Source organism: Coenobita brevimanus, chromosome 110 (assembly GCF_032717465.1).
Source record: "Coenobita brevimanus isolate Jiangsu-jjx chromosome 110, ASM3271746v2, whole genome shotgun sequence".
NCBI lineage: Eukaryota > Metazoa > Arthropoda > Malacostraca > Decapoda > Coenobitidae > Coenobita > Coenobita brevimanus.
Window position 1 is genome coordinate 2,630,902 of NC_137063.1, and position 15,964 is coordinate 2,646,865.

General features: G+C 41.2%; 1 protein-coding gene across 1 annotated transcript in view; it reads right to left on the reverse strand.

Annotated features, from left to right (window-relative positions):
- LanA (laminin subunit alpha) overlaps positions 1-15,964 on the reverse strand; it is a 115,969-nt gene that overhangs the window by 82,478 nt on the left and 17,527 nt on the right. Inside the window, exons 6-16 of the mRNA XM_080286082.1 lie at positions 15,470-15,640; positions 14,654-14,867; positions 13,629-14,255; positions 11,374-11,781; positions 10,395-10,905; positions 9,687-9,891; positions 8,673-8,813; positions 7,475-7,684; positions 5,710-6,012; positions 4,503-4,655; positions 4,063-4,240 (exon numbers count right to left, since the gene is read on the reverse strand). Of these exons, the coding sequence (XP_080142208.1) occupies positions 4,063-4,240; positions 4,503-4,655; positions 5,710-6,012; positions 7,475-7,684; positions 8,673-8,813; positions 9,687-9,891; positions 10,395-10,905; positions 11,374-11,781; positions 13,629-14,255; positions 14,654-14,867; positions 15,470-15,640 (3,121 nt within the window). The remainder of the gene's footprint in view (positions 1-4,062; positions 4,241-4,502; positions 4,656-5,709; positions 6,013-7,474; positions 7,685-8,672; positions 8,814-9,686; positions 9,892-10,394; positions 10,906-11,373; positions 11,782-13,628; positions 14,256-14,653; positions 14,868-15,469; positions 15,641-15,964) is intronic.

The following is a 15,964-nucleotide window of genomic DNA, read 5'->3' on the forward strand; positions in this document are numbered from 1 at the left end:
TCGATGACTTTTACTTGATAACCTAAACAGTTGGGAAAGGAAAACTATATTTAAGGTGGCAACTAAGATGAAGCGGGAGAATAGAGATATCATATATGAACAGTGTGTGAAGAATGATGAAGGAAAGGCAGTGACGAACAGTGGGGATATTAAAGATGCCTGGAGAGAGCATTACAACTGATTGTTGAATGAGTTTGACTGCAACAGGGAAGGTTTGGAGCCAGCAGATCCAGTGTTTGGCCCTTGGCCTTTAATTGACACTGTTACTGTGAGTAGGGCAACAGCCAAGATGCAGGTGGGGAAGGCAGCAGGTGTGTCTGGGATGACTACTGAAGTGCTGGAAGCCTCAGGAGATACAGGAGTGGGGTTAGTCACTGACTTGATATATATTATTATATATGAGCGTGTTGTCCCAGATATTTGGCTGAAGTGTGTAACTGTAAATGTTTACAAGGGGAAGGGTGATGCCATGGAAAGAGGAAATTACAGAGGCATAAAGCTTTTGGGCCAGATAATGAAGGTAATGGAGAGAGTTCTAGAAGGTAAGATTAGAGAAAGAGTAAATATTGATGATATGCAGCTTGGGTTTATGCCAGGCAAAGGGACCACTGATGCCATATTCATTGTTCAACAGTTTCGGGAAAAATACGGGAAAGAAAAGGGCCTGTACTTTGTTTTCGTTGATTTGGAGAAATCAGTAGGATAGAAGTTGTGGAAGCAATGAAGAAAGTTAAATCAGGGAAAGCCCCAGGAATTGATGGAGTGTGTGGTGAAATGCTGAAGCATGGGGGAGAGATAGTAGTAGAATGGATGTGGAAGATGTGCAGATTGGCCTGGGAGGAAGGTAGAGTCCCGGAGGATTGGAAGTCAGGTATAATTATTCCCTTGTACAAAGGAAAAGGGGAAAAAGAAGTGTGTGGTAATCATAGGGGCATTTGTCTTCTTAGTATAATAGGAAAAGTATATGGTAGGATACTTATTGACAGAGTTAGAGAAAGAACAGAGAAATTAGTTGGAGAAGAACAGGGAGGCTTTAGGAAGGGAAGAGGTTGTGTAGATCAGATATTCATTCTCAGATCTTTAGTGGAAAAGTTTCTAGAGAAGGGAAAGAAGTTGTATGCGGCTTTCATGGATTTGGAGAAAGCATATGACAGGGTGGATAGACTAGGATTGTGGAAAGTGTTAAGAATATATGGAATAGATGGGAAGTTGTTGAATGCTGTGAAGAGTATGTATGATGGTGCGAAGGCTGCAGTGCGTGTGGATGGTGAACTAAGTGAATTTTTCTCTTTGAAAGTTGGGTTGAAACAGGGATGTGTCATGTCTCCATGGTTGTTCAATCTGTACATGGATGGGGTAATAAAAGAGGTACAAGGTAGGGTAGTGGATGTTGGAGTGGCCCTGGTGAGAGAGGATAGTGTTTGGAAACTCCCTGTACTGTTGTTTGCAGATGATACTGTGTTGTTGAGTGAAGACGAAGGGGAGCTGCAAGGCTTGGTGGATGAGTTTGGGAGAGTGTGTAAGAAACGGAATCTAAAGGTGAATGTAGGGAAGAGTAAAGTGATGGTCTTTGAGAGAGGTGAAGTCAGTGAATGTACAGCGAGGTTGGATGGTGAGGAATTGGAAAATGTGAGTACGTTTAAGTACTTGGGTAGTGTGATGAGTAAGGATGGAGGTTTGGAGGGTGAAGTGCTTGAAAGGGTACAGCAGGGAAGAAAGGTTGCTGGTTCTTTGAAAGCAGTGATAAGAAACAGGGAAGTGAGCATGGAAGTGAAAAAGTTACTACATGACAGTATTGTGATACCAACTCTAACGTACGGAAGTGAAGCTTGGACATTGTTGGAAGGACACAAGTCAAGAGTGAGAGCAGTGGAAATGAGTTATTTAAGAGGAGCCTGTGGAGTAACGTGGAGAGACAGGCTGACGAATGAGGATATAAAGGAGCGTTGTGGTGTTGATGTGGATGTGATAGGAAGCGTTATGAGGAACACACTGAGGTGGTTTGGCCATGTGGAGAGGATGGAGGGTGAGGGACTGACGAAGAGAGTGTATGTGAGTGAGGTGGAGGGGGAAAGAGGGAGGGGGAGGCCGAGGATGAGATGGAGAGATGGGGTGGAGAGGTATATGAGAGAAGGGGGTGTGAGTTGGGAGCAGGGGAGTGAAATGGCGGGGGACAGGGCGACTTGGAGGCGATTTGTTTGTGGCCACCCCAAACGGGATTGAGGCGTCTGGCAATAGATGGATAGATAGATAGATTTGGAGAAGCCTTTGGCAGAGTCCCTAGAGAAGTGGTGAAGTGGGCAATGAGAAAGCTTGGGATTGAGGAGTGGCTGGTTAGGGTGGTTATGGCCATGTATGTGGGTGCTCACACCTAGGCAAGGGTGAACGGAGTTTTGAGTGAGGGGTTGTGCGTGAATGTTGGTGTGCATCAGGGGTCAGTCTTGAGCCCCCTGTTGTTTATTATGGTGCTTGAAGCCCTCGCATATGACTTTAGAAATGGACTCCTGTGGGCGATGTTGTATGCTGATGATTGGGTGTTGATTCCTGAGAATGAAAGGGAAGCAGGGAAAGGATTTAGGAGGTGGAGAGAGGGTATGGGGCACAAGGGCTTAAGAGTAAATGCAAATAAAACAAAAGTGATGGTATCTAGGGCTGGGGGCAATACTGTCAAAGAAGAGGGGGAGTGGCCATGTGCAATTTTCCACAAGGGCATGGGAAGTAATTCCATCTTGTGTAATGTTTGTGATAAGTGGGTGCATAAGAGATGTAGCAGTATTAGAGGTAGACTGCATGATAATGCTGATTTCATGTGTGAGGTGTGTTGGGGAAAGCCTGTGGATATTGTAAGGTGTGAAAGGATTGAACTTGTTGATGAGTCTCTTGAGTGTGCGAAAGAGTTTTGATATTTGGGAGACATGTTACGTGCTGGAGGTGGGGCTGGAGGTAGCTCTGTGACTAGAGTGAGGAGTGGCTGTTAGAAGTTCAGGGAGCTGTTGTCTTTCCTGACACTGAGAGGGCTCTCCCTCCATGCTAAGGGATCTTTGTATGCGACATGTACTAGGAGTGTAATGCTGTGTGGCAGTGAGACCTGGGCTGTAAAGGATGAGGATATTCACATGTTCAGATGTACAGAAATGGCAATGATTAGGTGGATGTGCAGTGCATCCCTGAGTGTGAAGCTTGGGGGGGAGGGGGGCTAGGTTTACGATGGAAGAGTTAAGAGGTAGGATATGACTAGAAAGTATTGGTTTTATGATAAGAAGGGGTATTTTGAGATGGTTTGGGCATGTGGTGAGGACAGGGGATGATAAATGGATGCAGAAAGTAAGAAGTGTTAATGTTGGGGGAAGGGTAGCAAGAGGGAGACTGAAAAAGACTTGGGATGAGGTCATAAAGTGTGACCTCAGGGATAAGGGACTGAATAGAGAGGCTACCAGAGATCAAACAGCATGAAGAGCTGCCATTAGGTGACCAAGGCTGACATCTTTATAAACAAAACAAAACAAAAAACAAGTCCTCAGTATATTCTGGTTATCTAGAAAAGACAGAAGCAAAAAGCAAACCACAGTTCCAAATCACACAGTTCTTAGAGCTAAACTCTAGGTATGAAGCCTACATCTGATGCCACAGCAAGGAGAGTTGACATAACCATCAAGGGTTGACCTCGGGTTACTCCCAGGGTGGAACTATAGGAGACCTCTTCACATGAAGGACCAGATAACTAGGGAGAGAAAAGTCAAACAAGATTTCCTTTGCCCCACATCTAATGTACTGAAAAAAACATATGTGAGTCATTAAATGAATGGCGGCTGAAACTAAAAACAAACAATGTGTCACAGTCTCAGAAAGCCTCTGGACTCGGTACCTGTACCTTCCTATGCACAACTGGCACAACAGGCCCAGGTTGGTATAATTCACTAATGATGTCAGGCAAAAAATCTGTTCACCATGATGTATTTAGTACCTAAAACATTCAGTAACTTTGACAGTAGTAATAATGACGTACAATGTACAATATTTTCCAGTACCAAGGACTCACTCTCAATACATCTGCTCACTAACCTGGGTACTGAGGTTGGAAGTACTGCACAATGAAGACATATTGGCCTGGTCGACTCAGCTTCCCAGTGATATCAACCATGGGATCAGAGTGGTTGAGGTACACCAGAGTGGTCTCATTGAACACACCCTCAGGGACAGTAGGGGCAAATTTTCCTTCAAGGTTAGACTCAAACTCAAACTGTGGAGGGCAGAATGCACGGAAATTATAGGTACGGTACTAACCTATTTAAGGAAAAAATTCTCAATGAATAAATGAATATACAGTATGAGATAATCAGAGCAACACGAATCTATCAATGTCACATCAATGAGAAAAGAAAAAAGAGGCAACATGACAACTACTAAAACTTACATAATCAGCCCTAACAAAGTAGGTCAGTTATGCCTCAAGGAGTACAGTAATCTGGCTGTAAGTAAAGCATTAAAGCACAAGAGAGTACCTTTGTTGTCTCTGGTGGTGTGAGGTAGGAGGAATGAACACATTTGCCATTCTCCCGGGTGCAAAGACGCTGGGGTCTAACTAAATCCTGGTGCCACTCGTTATATGGAACAGCAATGATGGAGTCTATGGCAATGTTGGTGTCGGTTTCACCCTGAAATCACCAGGGAGAGAAAAAAAAGCACGTACTGTTTTGCAGAATACAGTACACAATGATGAGGTCTGGCATTATGCACTTTGAACAGTTTTAATATGAAGTGCATCTCAAAAAAAAAAAAAAAAAAAAAAAAAAAAAAAGTTAAGCCTGTGAGATTAAGCCAGGATTCTGGGGGCTTGCAAGAGCATGAATGATTGTGTGGCCTGTTTCACTGGGCATGCTGCTGACAAAGATCTCACTTCTTTCCTTGCTTTTGCATATTATCTTACTCTAGATATAAGTGGGACAAGGGGTCAGGATAACAACAATAAAAAAAAAAAAAAAATAGCTGTTAGACTCACTGCCTCATAGGTATTAAAGAACATATGCATGCAAGGTGTGCCTGTACGGCAGAGCCAAGATTCTGGGGACATGAATGGTGCGTGAATGAGTGTGTGGTTCAGTTCACTAGGCACAATGCTGAGCAGATCCCTCATTTTCATTTTTTCCACCTTGCTTTCTGGATCCCATCACCCTCCCCTCATAAAGTGGTGGGATGATGATCGTGGTTTTCATGAAAAAGTGAACAGTAAATAATACTCCAGAGTTCAGGTTTATATTTACATTTTTAAACACCTTGGACATGTATACGCAAATATAAAAACAAGATATAAAAATAGTACTAAGTTTATGGGTGTTGCTTTGCTGAATTGCAAACCAATGAACTTCCCCTGCACGACGGATCAGCTGCCATTTAGGACTGGTAAAACACTGCAGCTCAATCATGTCATGTGTGCAAACTGGGTGCTATATTACAAACATACAAATATATCCCAAACCTAATCAGAAGTAACCTATCTATCTATCTATAGTAAGATGCCATAATCTCATAAGAGGTGGCTGTGTATCTTTGAGTTAATTGTTTTACAGGGAGGGGCATTAACTCTCCGCCAACCCACTTGCTGACACGTAGGGAACACTAAAATTTGCCTAACACCTTTAAATAATCTAACATGACCTACCCTAACCAAACAGCCTAATTCATACCTTGCCTTGCCTAATTTTTCCTTACCTGAACAGCCAAACTGACAAAGTTGCTATCAAAATGGAACACACCAACTCTGCCATCTAGGTCTGTCACCACCTGGCGGCAGACTGTGGAGAACTGGCAGTCGTAGAGTATGGCCCGACCCTTTTCACGGCCCTTCCTCGTTGATGTCTCTATCACCACATTCGTCGTTGTTGTCGGTTCGGGGGTGAAGTAGTTGATGAGAAGGACATGGCGGCCAGGCTTCTTCAACATGATTTCATACTGAACTACTGCCTGGTTGTGGTTCACGTATGCCATTGGTTGTGTTCCTAGCAATTCCAAAACCTGTTAAGAAAGAATACACCAATTGGATTTAATATATTTTATTAACATGGTACAGTACTAACAGGTTCCTGTTAATCCAGATATATTTATGAATACTACAAAACCAGGTTCTCCTTGAAACAAACTGGATATGGAAGTGAGATGGCAAAGTATTACAAAGAGATCTTTTTCTTTTTCTTTTTTTTTTCTTTTTTTTTGTCAGGACTGAAGGATAAGCATAATTATGTTAGTCCCTACTTTAAGTCTCTCTCTCTCTCTCTCTCTCTCTCCCCTCTACTATATATATATATATATATATATATATATATATATACAGTATATATATATATCGGTATATACTGTATATATCACAAACACATTCCATATATTACACATGGGTGGTATATCTGGTAAGAACCTCTTACAGCATGGCACTAAGTAGACCAGATTTACGATGATTTTTTTCTATTCCCTTTTGGCTACATTCAAATTACTCTATTGGGCCTAGAGAGGGAAATCAAGTTCTGATGAGGTTCATGGATAGTGTTCCTAACCCTGTCACTACAATGGGCTTCTTCAAAATAAAAAAAATCATCTGGGGGCAGAAAGAACAAACTAAAAAAATATGTCACAGGATTCAGGGGGTTAAAAACTGCATTTCCATTACCTGTAACCCATCATTCACAGTGACGCCATTTCCATTTTATTTTTGCAACCACGTGATGATACCTGTCAGCTTTATGAACCATCATAGTTAAAAGGTTACAATTTCTACTACTTCTTAATTTAAAACTCTCCCCTGAAGTGAATAAAATTATCTGGCAGTATGGTGAATAAACTAATGAAAGGACATGAACACCAAATATGTTACATTTACATTAAAGCCCACCATTAATAAATGATGTGTCGAGTTAAACTGGAATAAATGCATACTTTGGTTACCTATTTGAATAATGCCCACTGGCCTATGGCAAGTACATTTAAACCAATCCAAATTTTTGACATCGTGGATCAAAACTGAACAAATGTCATGTGCTTTTATTATATTTATATACTGTATTTGCCTTAACTTCTTCCCTACATATGGAATTTTTGTTTTACTCTTGCTACTTCCAAAATATTTTACTCAGTTAAATGAGACCTCTTGTAGTGGGGTTAATAAAGGCTGTCCAACCCCTCCAGCTGATAAAGTCCCCCAAAACTAAATAAAAAATTGTCTGGAGATAGCAAGTGAAAAATATAAAAATTGTCATAAGATTGAAGAGTTGTGCTTTCTTCCACAAACACTGAATAAGCAAACTAAGCAACTGCATATCATTATGAGTCCGTATATATACTGTAACCATCAGCAAAAACCACAAGCTTGGAGAGCCACAAGAACACGAATACAATGGGTCTAACAGAAACTAGGATGTGGGTTTGTATTTCAAAAGTACAGTATGTACACTGAATGATCAACAATACAAAAATCACAACCCCTAACCTCATAATCATCATACAGCTCAACTTCTCGACGCTCTTCCCCAAAGCTGCGAAATCCTGCAGATCCATAGATATAATCGTACTGGAAGACATCTGGGTAAGCATAGTGAAGGCAGAGATCAGGACCACCCCTCACATGGCACGGTGTTGATGTATTTTTGGTCAGAACTGTCCCCTCATAGTATGCCAGTGGCAAAAGCACAAAGTAGTCCTGTAAAGACAGCAAGTTGGGAAAAGTTGAAGACTAAAAATTAGAAAAAAAAAAAAATAGAGGAAGGTGCTACTGTACACACGCAGTTGGCCATCCATATTCGCAAGGATTAGGGGACATAAACTCCTGCAAATCGAGATATCCACGAATAATTTTCACACTCCAAAACAACCCCTGCAGTTGCTGTTGCTGTTAAGCAACCCCAGTCTGTCTGGCTGGGTAGACCCATTAACTGCAGGAAAGCAACTGCTCCTACTGGGCTGTCCCATACGGTGAACCAGTGTTCCCTTGTGGCAGACAACGCTCCACCACACCAAGCTACAGGGAAGTATGTGGACATTTGGTTCCTGGATGGATGCTGCATTTGTGTCTGCATCCACTTAAATGAAGCGCCAGAGTAGGCTTCACATCACTCCATTACCTGATCATATGGTTACCACCCAGCAATGAAAATGGCTGCCTGGGTTACAGGAAACCAACAGGATTGTCAGTAAGTGTGTTGCCACCTGGAGTGGAAAGAACAGTAACAAAGAGTGACAGGAAGGATGGGAGAAATAGGAGAAGAAGAGCAGGTCACGGGAGAATAAAATGATAAGGGTAAAGGAAGACGTAGACAACACTGAATCATGAAAGTGGATAATGGTCACTACCATCTACCACTACCCCTGCAATTGTAATTTAAGTACATGACTGTTTAAAAATCTCTTTAGTGTCTGTCCCAAACACATCACACAATAGAATATACCTGCTTCAAGCACATATTGTGATGATTAATAACCCAGGTTACAATTAATTCCAAAATACACCTTCAAACTAATCCATGCATAACAAAGGCAGATGTACTCAAATTACTGCATACAGTATGAAATATTAAGTATTATACATCAAACTGACTGTAACTCATGTAGAGGGAAAACTAAAACTATGATTATTCCATTCACATTCAACAAAGAGTGTGAAAATATAAAACCAAGTACAATATACCTACCAGGAAGAGGTTCTGACTGTTCTCAAAGCTGACAGACCAACGTCCTGGATTCATGACCAGAGGGACAGGGAAGTTGCCGGGGACTGCCTCCACAGTCATAAGACGAGGGCCACCTGTAGGTGTGAAGTGCACCTCCACCTCCTGTTTCAATATTATGCACAACAGTTAGTCCTTAAAAACTGTTTCACTCAAAGTTGTTTCATTATTAAGCTGCTGATGAATTAACACTCTTTCACATAATAGTGCTCTTGATTCAATGCAAAACTGCTTGGAAGTCAAGAACATGTGTTCTTAGGGGCTTTCAACCCCTCAATCACAACCCTCGAACATGTCTCACTTAAAGCTGCTTTTCTTAAATTACATTTTGCTTGTCCTATGTGAAAAATTCTGCCTAAGTTGAAACCCTCAATCATCACCCTTGAACATGTCTCACTTACAGTTGTTTCACTTAAAGTTACATTGCCTGTCCTGTGAGAAAAATCCACCCTAAGGTGAATAACACCCTCCAAAGACTAATAAAATGGTCAGAGACAACATATATTCCACATCCTCAGGCTCTTTCTGCGAGAGTTAAAGACATGAAACAACGTAACTAGCTACATTATCTGATGTAACTGGCAATCATTTCTTGTTGCCACTGCTCTTACTATCTCTATACTGTGTACTTACCAGTATTTTAAATTACCTTTCAAAACGCTTTCTGGATTAAAGTTCATATGTTGGTTATAGAAAAACTGTCCAACAAAGTTTCACTGCAACTTATAAAGATGGTTTCCTGTTTTCCAAAATTTATAGCACCACTGTGAGGAAAAATTAATGACACTTGAGAAGACATGCATTGACTTAGTATGAGACTCCTGCTTTCACTATAATGCTTATCAATACGGTATGTTCTAAGTACTCTTTCATCTAAGCTGAATAAATTATGTAGGTGCAGCAAGAATAAATATATATAAGTGACACTATCCAACTTACAAGGCAAACATTCACTTATTCCCTGCATTCAAACCCTACCTGTTCCGAGTCCGCAGGGTTGTCTGGTGTGATCCTGATTCTGCCAACAATAGTCTTTGAGGCAGGATTGTGGTAGGACACCACCATGCGGTAGATAGATGGCTTCTCTATGTACACCTCCTGGATTATTTCACGCTGTATGTCTGAAAATACTGCATATCCTCGCCAGGAGTACCCAGGAAACACATCCTCACTGTATCCAAATCTGATGTGCAAAAAAAAATAAAAAATAAAAAATAAGTAGGTGCAGGAACTTAGTGAAATATATATATATATATATATATATATATACTGTATATATACGTTTACAGTACAGTATATAATTCATAGTTATCCATAAGTGTGTATTTCAAGAATTATGTTTTATGTATGAAATATTATTTATTTTAATACTGTATTTATTTAGCTAGAAATGAGGATGTAAGTTTAGAACAGTAGATTCTGTCAGCGACTTAGTAAGCTCCCTTGGGACTTTCCCTCTCCTACTGTGTGTATAAAAAATGACTGGTGTTCTCCAACTTCTTCACTTTGCTCTTCCCTGAAGATGTGAATACATGAAAGTGCTCAGGATATATCATGTTTCCTTTTCCTTGTGGATATCAACATTTATATATACAGTACATATATATATATACAGTATATATATATATATATATATACTGTATATATATATTATAGATATGTCTTGAGCAGTATGCTGGTGCTTACCGGACAGGAGTATTTTGAGGAGTGAGGCCATCCTCTGCTTCATATTTGAGTTGGTACAGAGTTGGAAAGTAGTGAAGCTGCAATGGTTCATCACAACGCAGACCTGTCACACGAGGGCGGCATCTGCACTGTCCTGTTTGTTTGTCACACACATTATCCACAGAACCCCCAGAATTGCAGCCACAGTCAGAGCAGCCAAAGAGATTGTCCTCTCGCAGTTCATATGTCCCATCACGGCAGCGGTCACAGCGACGAGAGGTAACACCTGGCTTGCACTGACACTGGCCTGTGTGTGTGTCACAGGTAGCCAGTCCACCTATGGTTCCAGGAAGATGGCAGCCACACTCTTCACAGCCAAGCGAATTCTCAGGTCTCAGGTTCCAAAACAGTGGTCGGCAACGGTCACAGATTCTCCCAGTGACACGCTCCTTACACTGACACAGCTCACCCACGGGAGCTTCACCACACCCACCAAATGTCTCCAGTACGCCAGCTGGGTTACAATTACACTCTGAAAGGGCATCAACACATATTAATATTAATCTAAAACAATTATTAAAGAAATAACTGCAGCCAAATAAAATATAAAAAGTTACAACAGGACAGAAAATAAATATGTACACTAACATCAATTAAATTATGTAAGTATGCATGGTAGCAGCTGGTTTGTACATGCCTGATGTGGGTGGGTAGCTTTACTATACATAATCATGCCATATTTTACAAGTCCTGAAAGGCATATGATCTGCACGGCTGCAAGACAACACTTTGTCGCATGAGAGGTGAATTGCACCCCCCCCCCTCAATGCCACAAATAATAAACACTGCTATTCAATAAAGGGTGGTTCAGGAGATCCTTCCCAGCACATCAACATACATTTTCAATGAAATGAGGACAAAAAGGTAACAAGAAAATGATACAAAGTACAAAAGGCAGGATTTAGACAATGAACATTGCATATCCAACACCAAAACTTACCTTCACAGAGTGGAAAATTGTAGTATCCTTCCTGACACTGATCACATTTTGTACCACTGTAGTTTTCCTTGCACTGGCAGCGTCCCTGACCATCGCATGAAACACCAAAGCTGCCAGCCTGATCACAGTCACAGGCAGTGCACTCAGGGAAGTTGAAGTAACCTGGGCTACACTGGTCACATGCACGTCCTGAGAAGCCGGGGTTACAGGCACACTGACCCGACATATCACAAACTGAAGACGAGGAACCTCGCTCATGACATCCACATGTTAAGGCATCTGGATACCTCCAATATCCTGGAGCATTTCTGTCACACCTCTCACCACCATAACCAGGCTGGCAGAGGCACGCACCAGTTTCCTTATCACAGATCTCCTCCGTTGTGCCCTGACGGTCACAGTTGCAGACTGACCACAAACAAAAAAGTAAGTTTAGAATCCGTTTAACTAGTATAATCCATTCATCCATCACCTAATCCTGTACTGCCCCATCAGGACAGTAGGGTCTTGAAGCTAGGTTACTCAATCTTGACATCGAAGGCAAGGGAAATGGTAACCCACCATAAGCAGCAGAACATGACCAAATTTCACTCTCTCCCAAGACTTCAGCGCTTATGGGTCACACCCAGGTGGAGTGCTTACCCCACTAGACCACCTGGCATCCAACACATACAGTATTGTATGTGTGTATATATATATATATATATATATATATATATCATCTATCATCCAATCCTACATTGCCCCATGAGGAGCGTAGCAGACCGGGGCTAGGCAGTTGGTCCTGACATTTAAGATGAGAGTGACCAGCCTCACTCATCCCTGAGTGGCATTACATGAGCAATCAACTCAACCATCCCTTGGATATAAACATTCACCGGCTCAATCTGACTGGAGCGCAATAATTATCCACTAGACCACCAGGTGCCAAAATATGGTTATATGGTTACCACCCAGGGTAGTAAATGGTTTCCTGGTGTAAAGGATCCATTTGGCTTGTCACTCAGTGTAGAGTCACCCACAGGCAGAAGGAAGAGGAAGAATGAAGGAAAGAAAGACAGAGGAGCGAGTGCAAAATCACCTGTAGGCAGAAGGACAAGGAAAGAATGAAGGAAAGAAAGACAGAAGAGGATGGAAGGAAAGAAGGATGGAGGAGAGGAAAGGGCAAACACCCGACAGCAGCACTACATTGAGTGAGTGGATGGTGAGTGCCCCCACCTACCACAATAATATACATCTATCTATCTATCTATATTACATAGAAAGAAAGATAGATAGATAGACAGATAAACAGAAAGATAGATAGATAGACAGATAAATAGAAAGATAGACAGATAAATAGAAAGATAGATAGAGAGATAGGTAGACTGATAGACAGATGGATGGATAGATAGATAGATAGATAGATAGATAGACAGACAGTTAGATAGATAGATATACTGTACCATGATACCTCCTTAAGGTATACCCCTTTATGCTTTCCTACTGTTAAGTAGGACAAGTCAAGTGAGACATAAATTTCAAGTTCAAGCTGCAAAACTGGAAATGTTCAGTTTTGAAATGGACATTTTGAGAAAAAACCAGTCGCTAAATACCAAGATATGGTAGAAGGTAAAGTGCCCGTATTATGTATACTTATCAAGTGAGAAAGCAAAACACAAATTAGTGTAAGCAATGCTAATTAAATTGAGGCTTATCATTTCTTGTTTTATGTACGTTCTTGATTACTGAATAATGAATATGTGTCTGTTTTTAGTTGCCCCGGAGAACTGCTTTGATCTGGGAACCATGTGAACCCCTCGGTGAAAATCCAGGCTTCATGTGCAAATTACCATATCAATTATGATGAGTACCCTGCAACAGTATGGGTAAATATGGTGTCCTCATTCCATTTGTCCACAACTGTACATACAAAAACATCATCACTGAACCGTAACTAATAAATAGAGTGGACAAGATCCAAAATCATAGACAGGAAAGCATAAACAGTAGAAGAACCATCGACAGTTAGATGGGCCACAAATCCTTAAACAAGCGGTCTGAAGGCAGTTTTGCTCTGGCCAAATACTGTCAGATGGAAGATGATGATGATGATGATGAAAACTTCGAACTACTGTACTTTCATATAAAGGACTGGTACTTCAGCCAAAGACTTAAACCTACTGTACTGTTTCTTTCATACTATATTACTGTAACCTGTATGATACTCAGAGATCTAAAATACTGTACTTCAAACACTGTTTCTGAAAACTTACATTCGCAGTTAGGGTAGTTATAGTAGCCGTGCTTGCATCGGTCACACATACGCCCACCAAACTCATTCTGGCACTGGCATTGGCCCGTCTCAGTGTCACACAAGTTGAGGTCGTCCTGGGAGCCTAAATCACTGCAGTTGCATGGAAGGCACTCGGGGAAATTGTAGTAGCTTGGTGCACATCTGTCGCAGTTTAGCCCCTCATAGTTCTCCTTGCAGGGGCACTGACCTCCTCCAACTTCACACACTGCATCAACTGTCCCTCTCCTGTGGCAGTCACAGGGCTTGCAGTTGGGGTAGTCATAGTAACCTTCATTGCAATCATCACATAAAGGTGGCAGGAACTCAGGTCGGCATTCACAATTGCCAGAACCATCCTCACAGTTACCAGTAGAATAATAATAGTTGCAGTTGCAAGGCTGGCAAACATCCGTATCATTCAGCTCCTTGTCATAGGGTCGGTAGTATCCATATATGCACTGGTCACAGTTGATGCCTTCCGTATTGTCACGACAGTTCAAACAACGGCCACCACCTTCAAAATTTCCATAAATATCCCTGGAAAGTCTGGCTGCATCAACCTCCTCATCATACACACACTCCTCAGTATGACCATAGCAGTTGCAAGCTGGAATGAGAAGTTTTGTAAAAGTGAGGATACTTGACATGCTCTGTTATGAAAATGATGAAAAAAATAAAAAATAAAAGGCAGTCCTTGTCATAAATCAACTACATTTTCCTAAATATCACAAATTTCTGCAACAACTGTTACTACAAATTATGAGAAAGTGGCTGATCAACTTTAAAGGTAGCAATGGAAGTTTAATATGCACTCTTTCTGAATTTTGGTGCTGACTTGGCAACAAAACAGAACCTTTAAAACAGTAACACAATGGGACTTTCTGTTCCTTAAATGCTGGGAAGAACTGACAAGACATGACGTTATATAAAGTAAATTAACAAGTCGGACAAATATTCTACATGATGCTATAAAAATGAAAGCAGAGCTCAGGATATGGTACTCACGTTCACATTCAAAGTACTGATGGTAACCAGCTGGTCTCCACTTCTTTTGTATGAATCCTGGGCAGCACGTTTCACACTGAGGTCCACAGGTGTTGTGCTGACATCGGCACTGCAACTTGTATTCATCACTCGGATCAATAATGTCACACACATCAGCATGTCCATTGCATACACAACGTCCTCCAATGCTGATGTCCTTGATCGAATAGAAGTACTGGAAGAAGAAACAAAGTATGAGAGTACTGTATTGTACTGTAAATACACTGCAAGACATTCTTAAGAAAATCTATGTCTATCATTTTCATCTCTCCTATTTCTATTATACTGCATTATATTTACATTTTCAGAAGGTTTTGACCATGATTATCTGTGTAAACCTTTTCTTACCTACAAGCAGCTTAGGCAAGATTTTGTAATGGCAATATGCTTTTACTGTCATCAGTTCTTACCTAGGACATTGGGCTTAGTTCAGAGTTTTCCTTTTCTTTGGCCAGCTTCCACCGAAAACTAATGAGTCAAACCTATCCCAGAGAAATTATTCTAGTTGTGTACAAGAGATATGCATGCATCAAGAGCCTCAACCTGGACTAAGACTCCTCGCCTAGGAGTGTTGCTCAAGGCCAGCTACCAGGCTTTTGGCCCTACAGTACACCACTCCTGTGGCAGTACCAGGATCAATGGTAACTAACCACTTTCTACCTGCACATTGCTAACATTCCATAATCATCACATACATGAGCTGTAAGTGAACGGAGACTAATACAAAGTACCTGTACTGTACAAAGTAATAAAGTATATGAAGTGAATCGCACATACCCTCCTAGTGACTGTGGGATCCCTCCTGGCAACAGACATGAGGTGGCCCAGTAGTGTCTTGGTCCTAAGGAGGCGGAGGCGTACACTGGTAGCGCGTGTGAACTCTTGCAACACTGATGAGTTGAAGAAACTCTCTGCTGAAGGACGGTTGTTCAGCAGTGACACTACAATCTGCACAGGGTAATGAGATAGTGTAGTTGACTGCATGGTAAAAGAGACAGTGACATTAGTTGATGACAGGCAATTATTTCACTTACTTGTACCATCAATAAGGTTGATTAAATAAGGATAATTGATTGAAGCTGACACACTACAGTACTACAGCATTACGTTTAAACTGAACCAAAAACAAAAACATGTGTCTCAGTTGTTTCACATTTTTACCAATTATTGTTTTCCAAAGGACTCTTGGAGGTACTGCCCATTTTAGCAAAAAATGGATAAAAAGTGTTAAAAATAAAACATCATATGACTTGTTAAAATTTATCCAGAAAA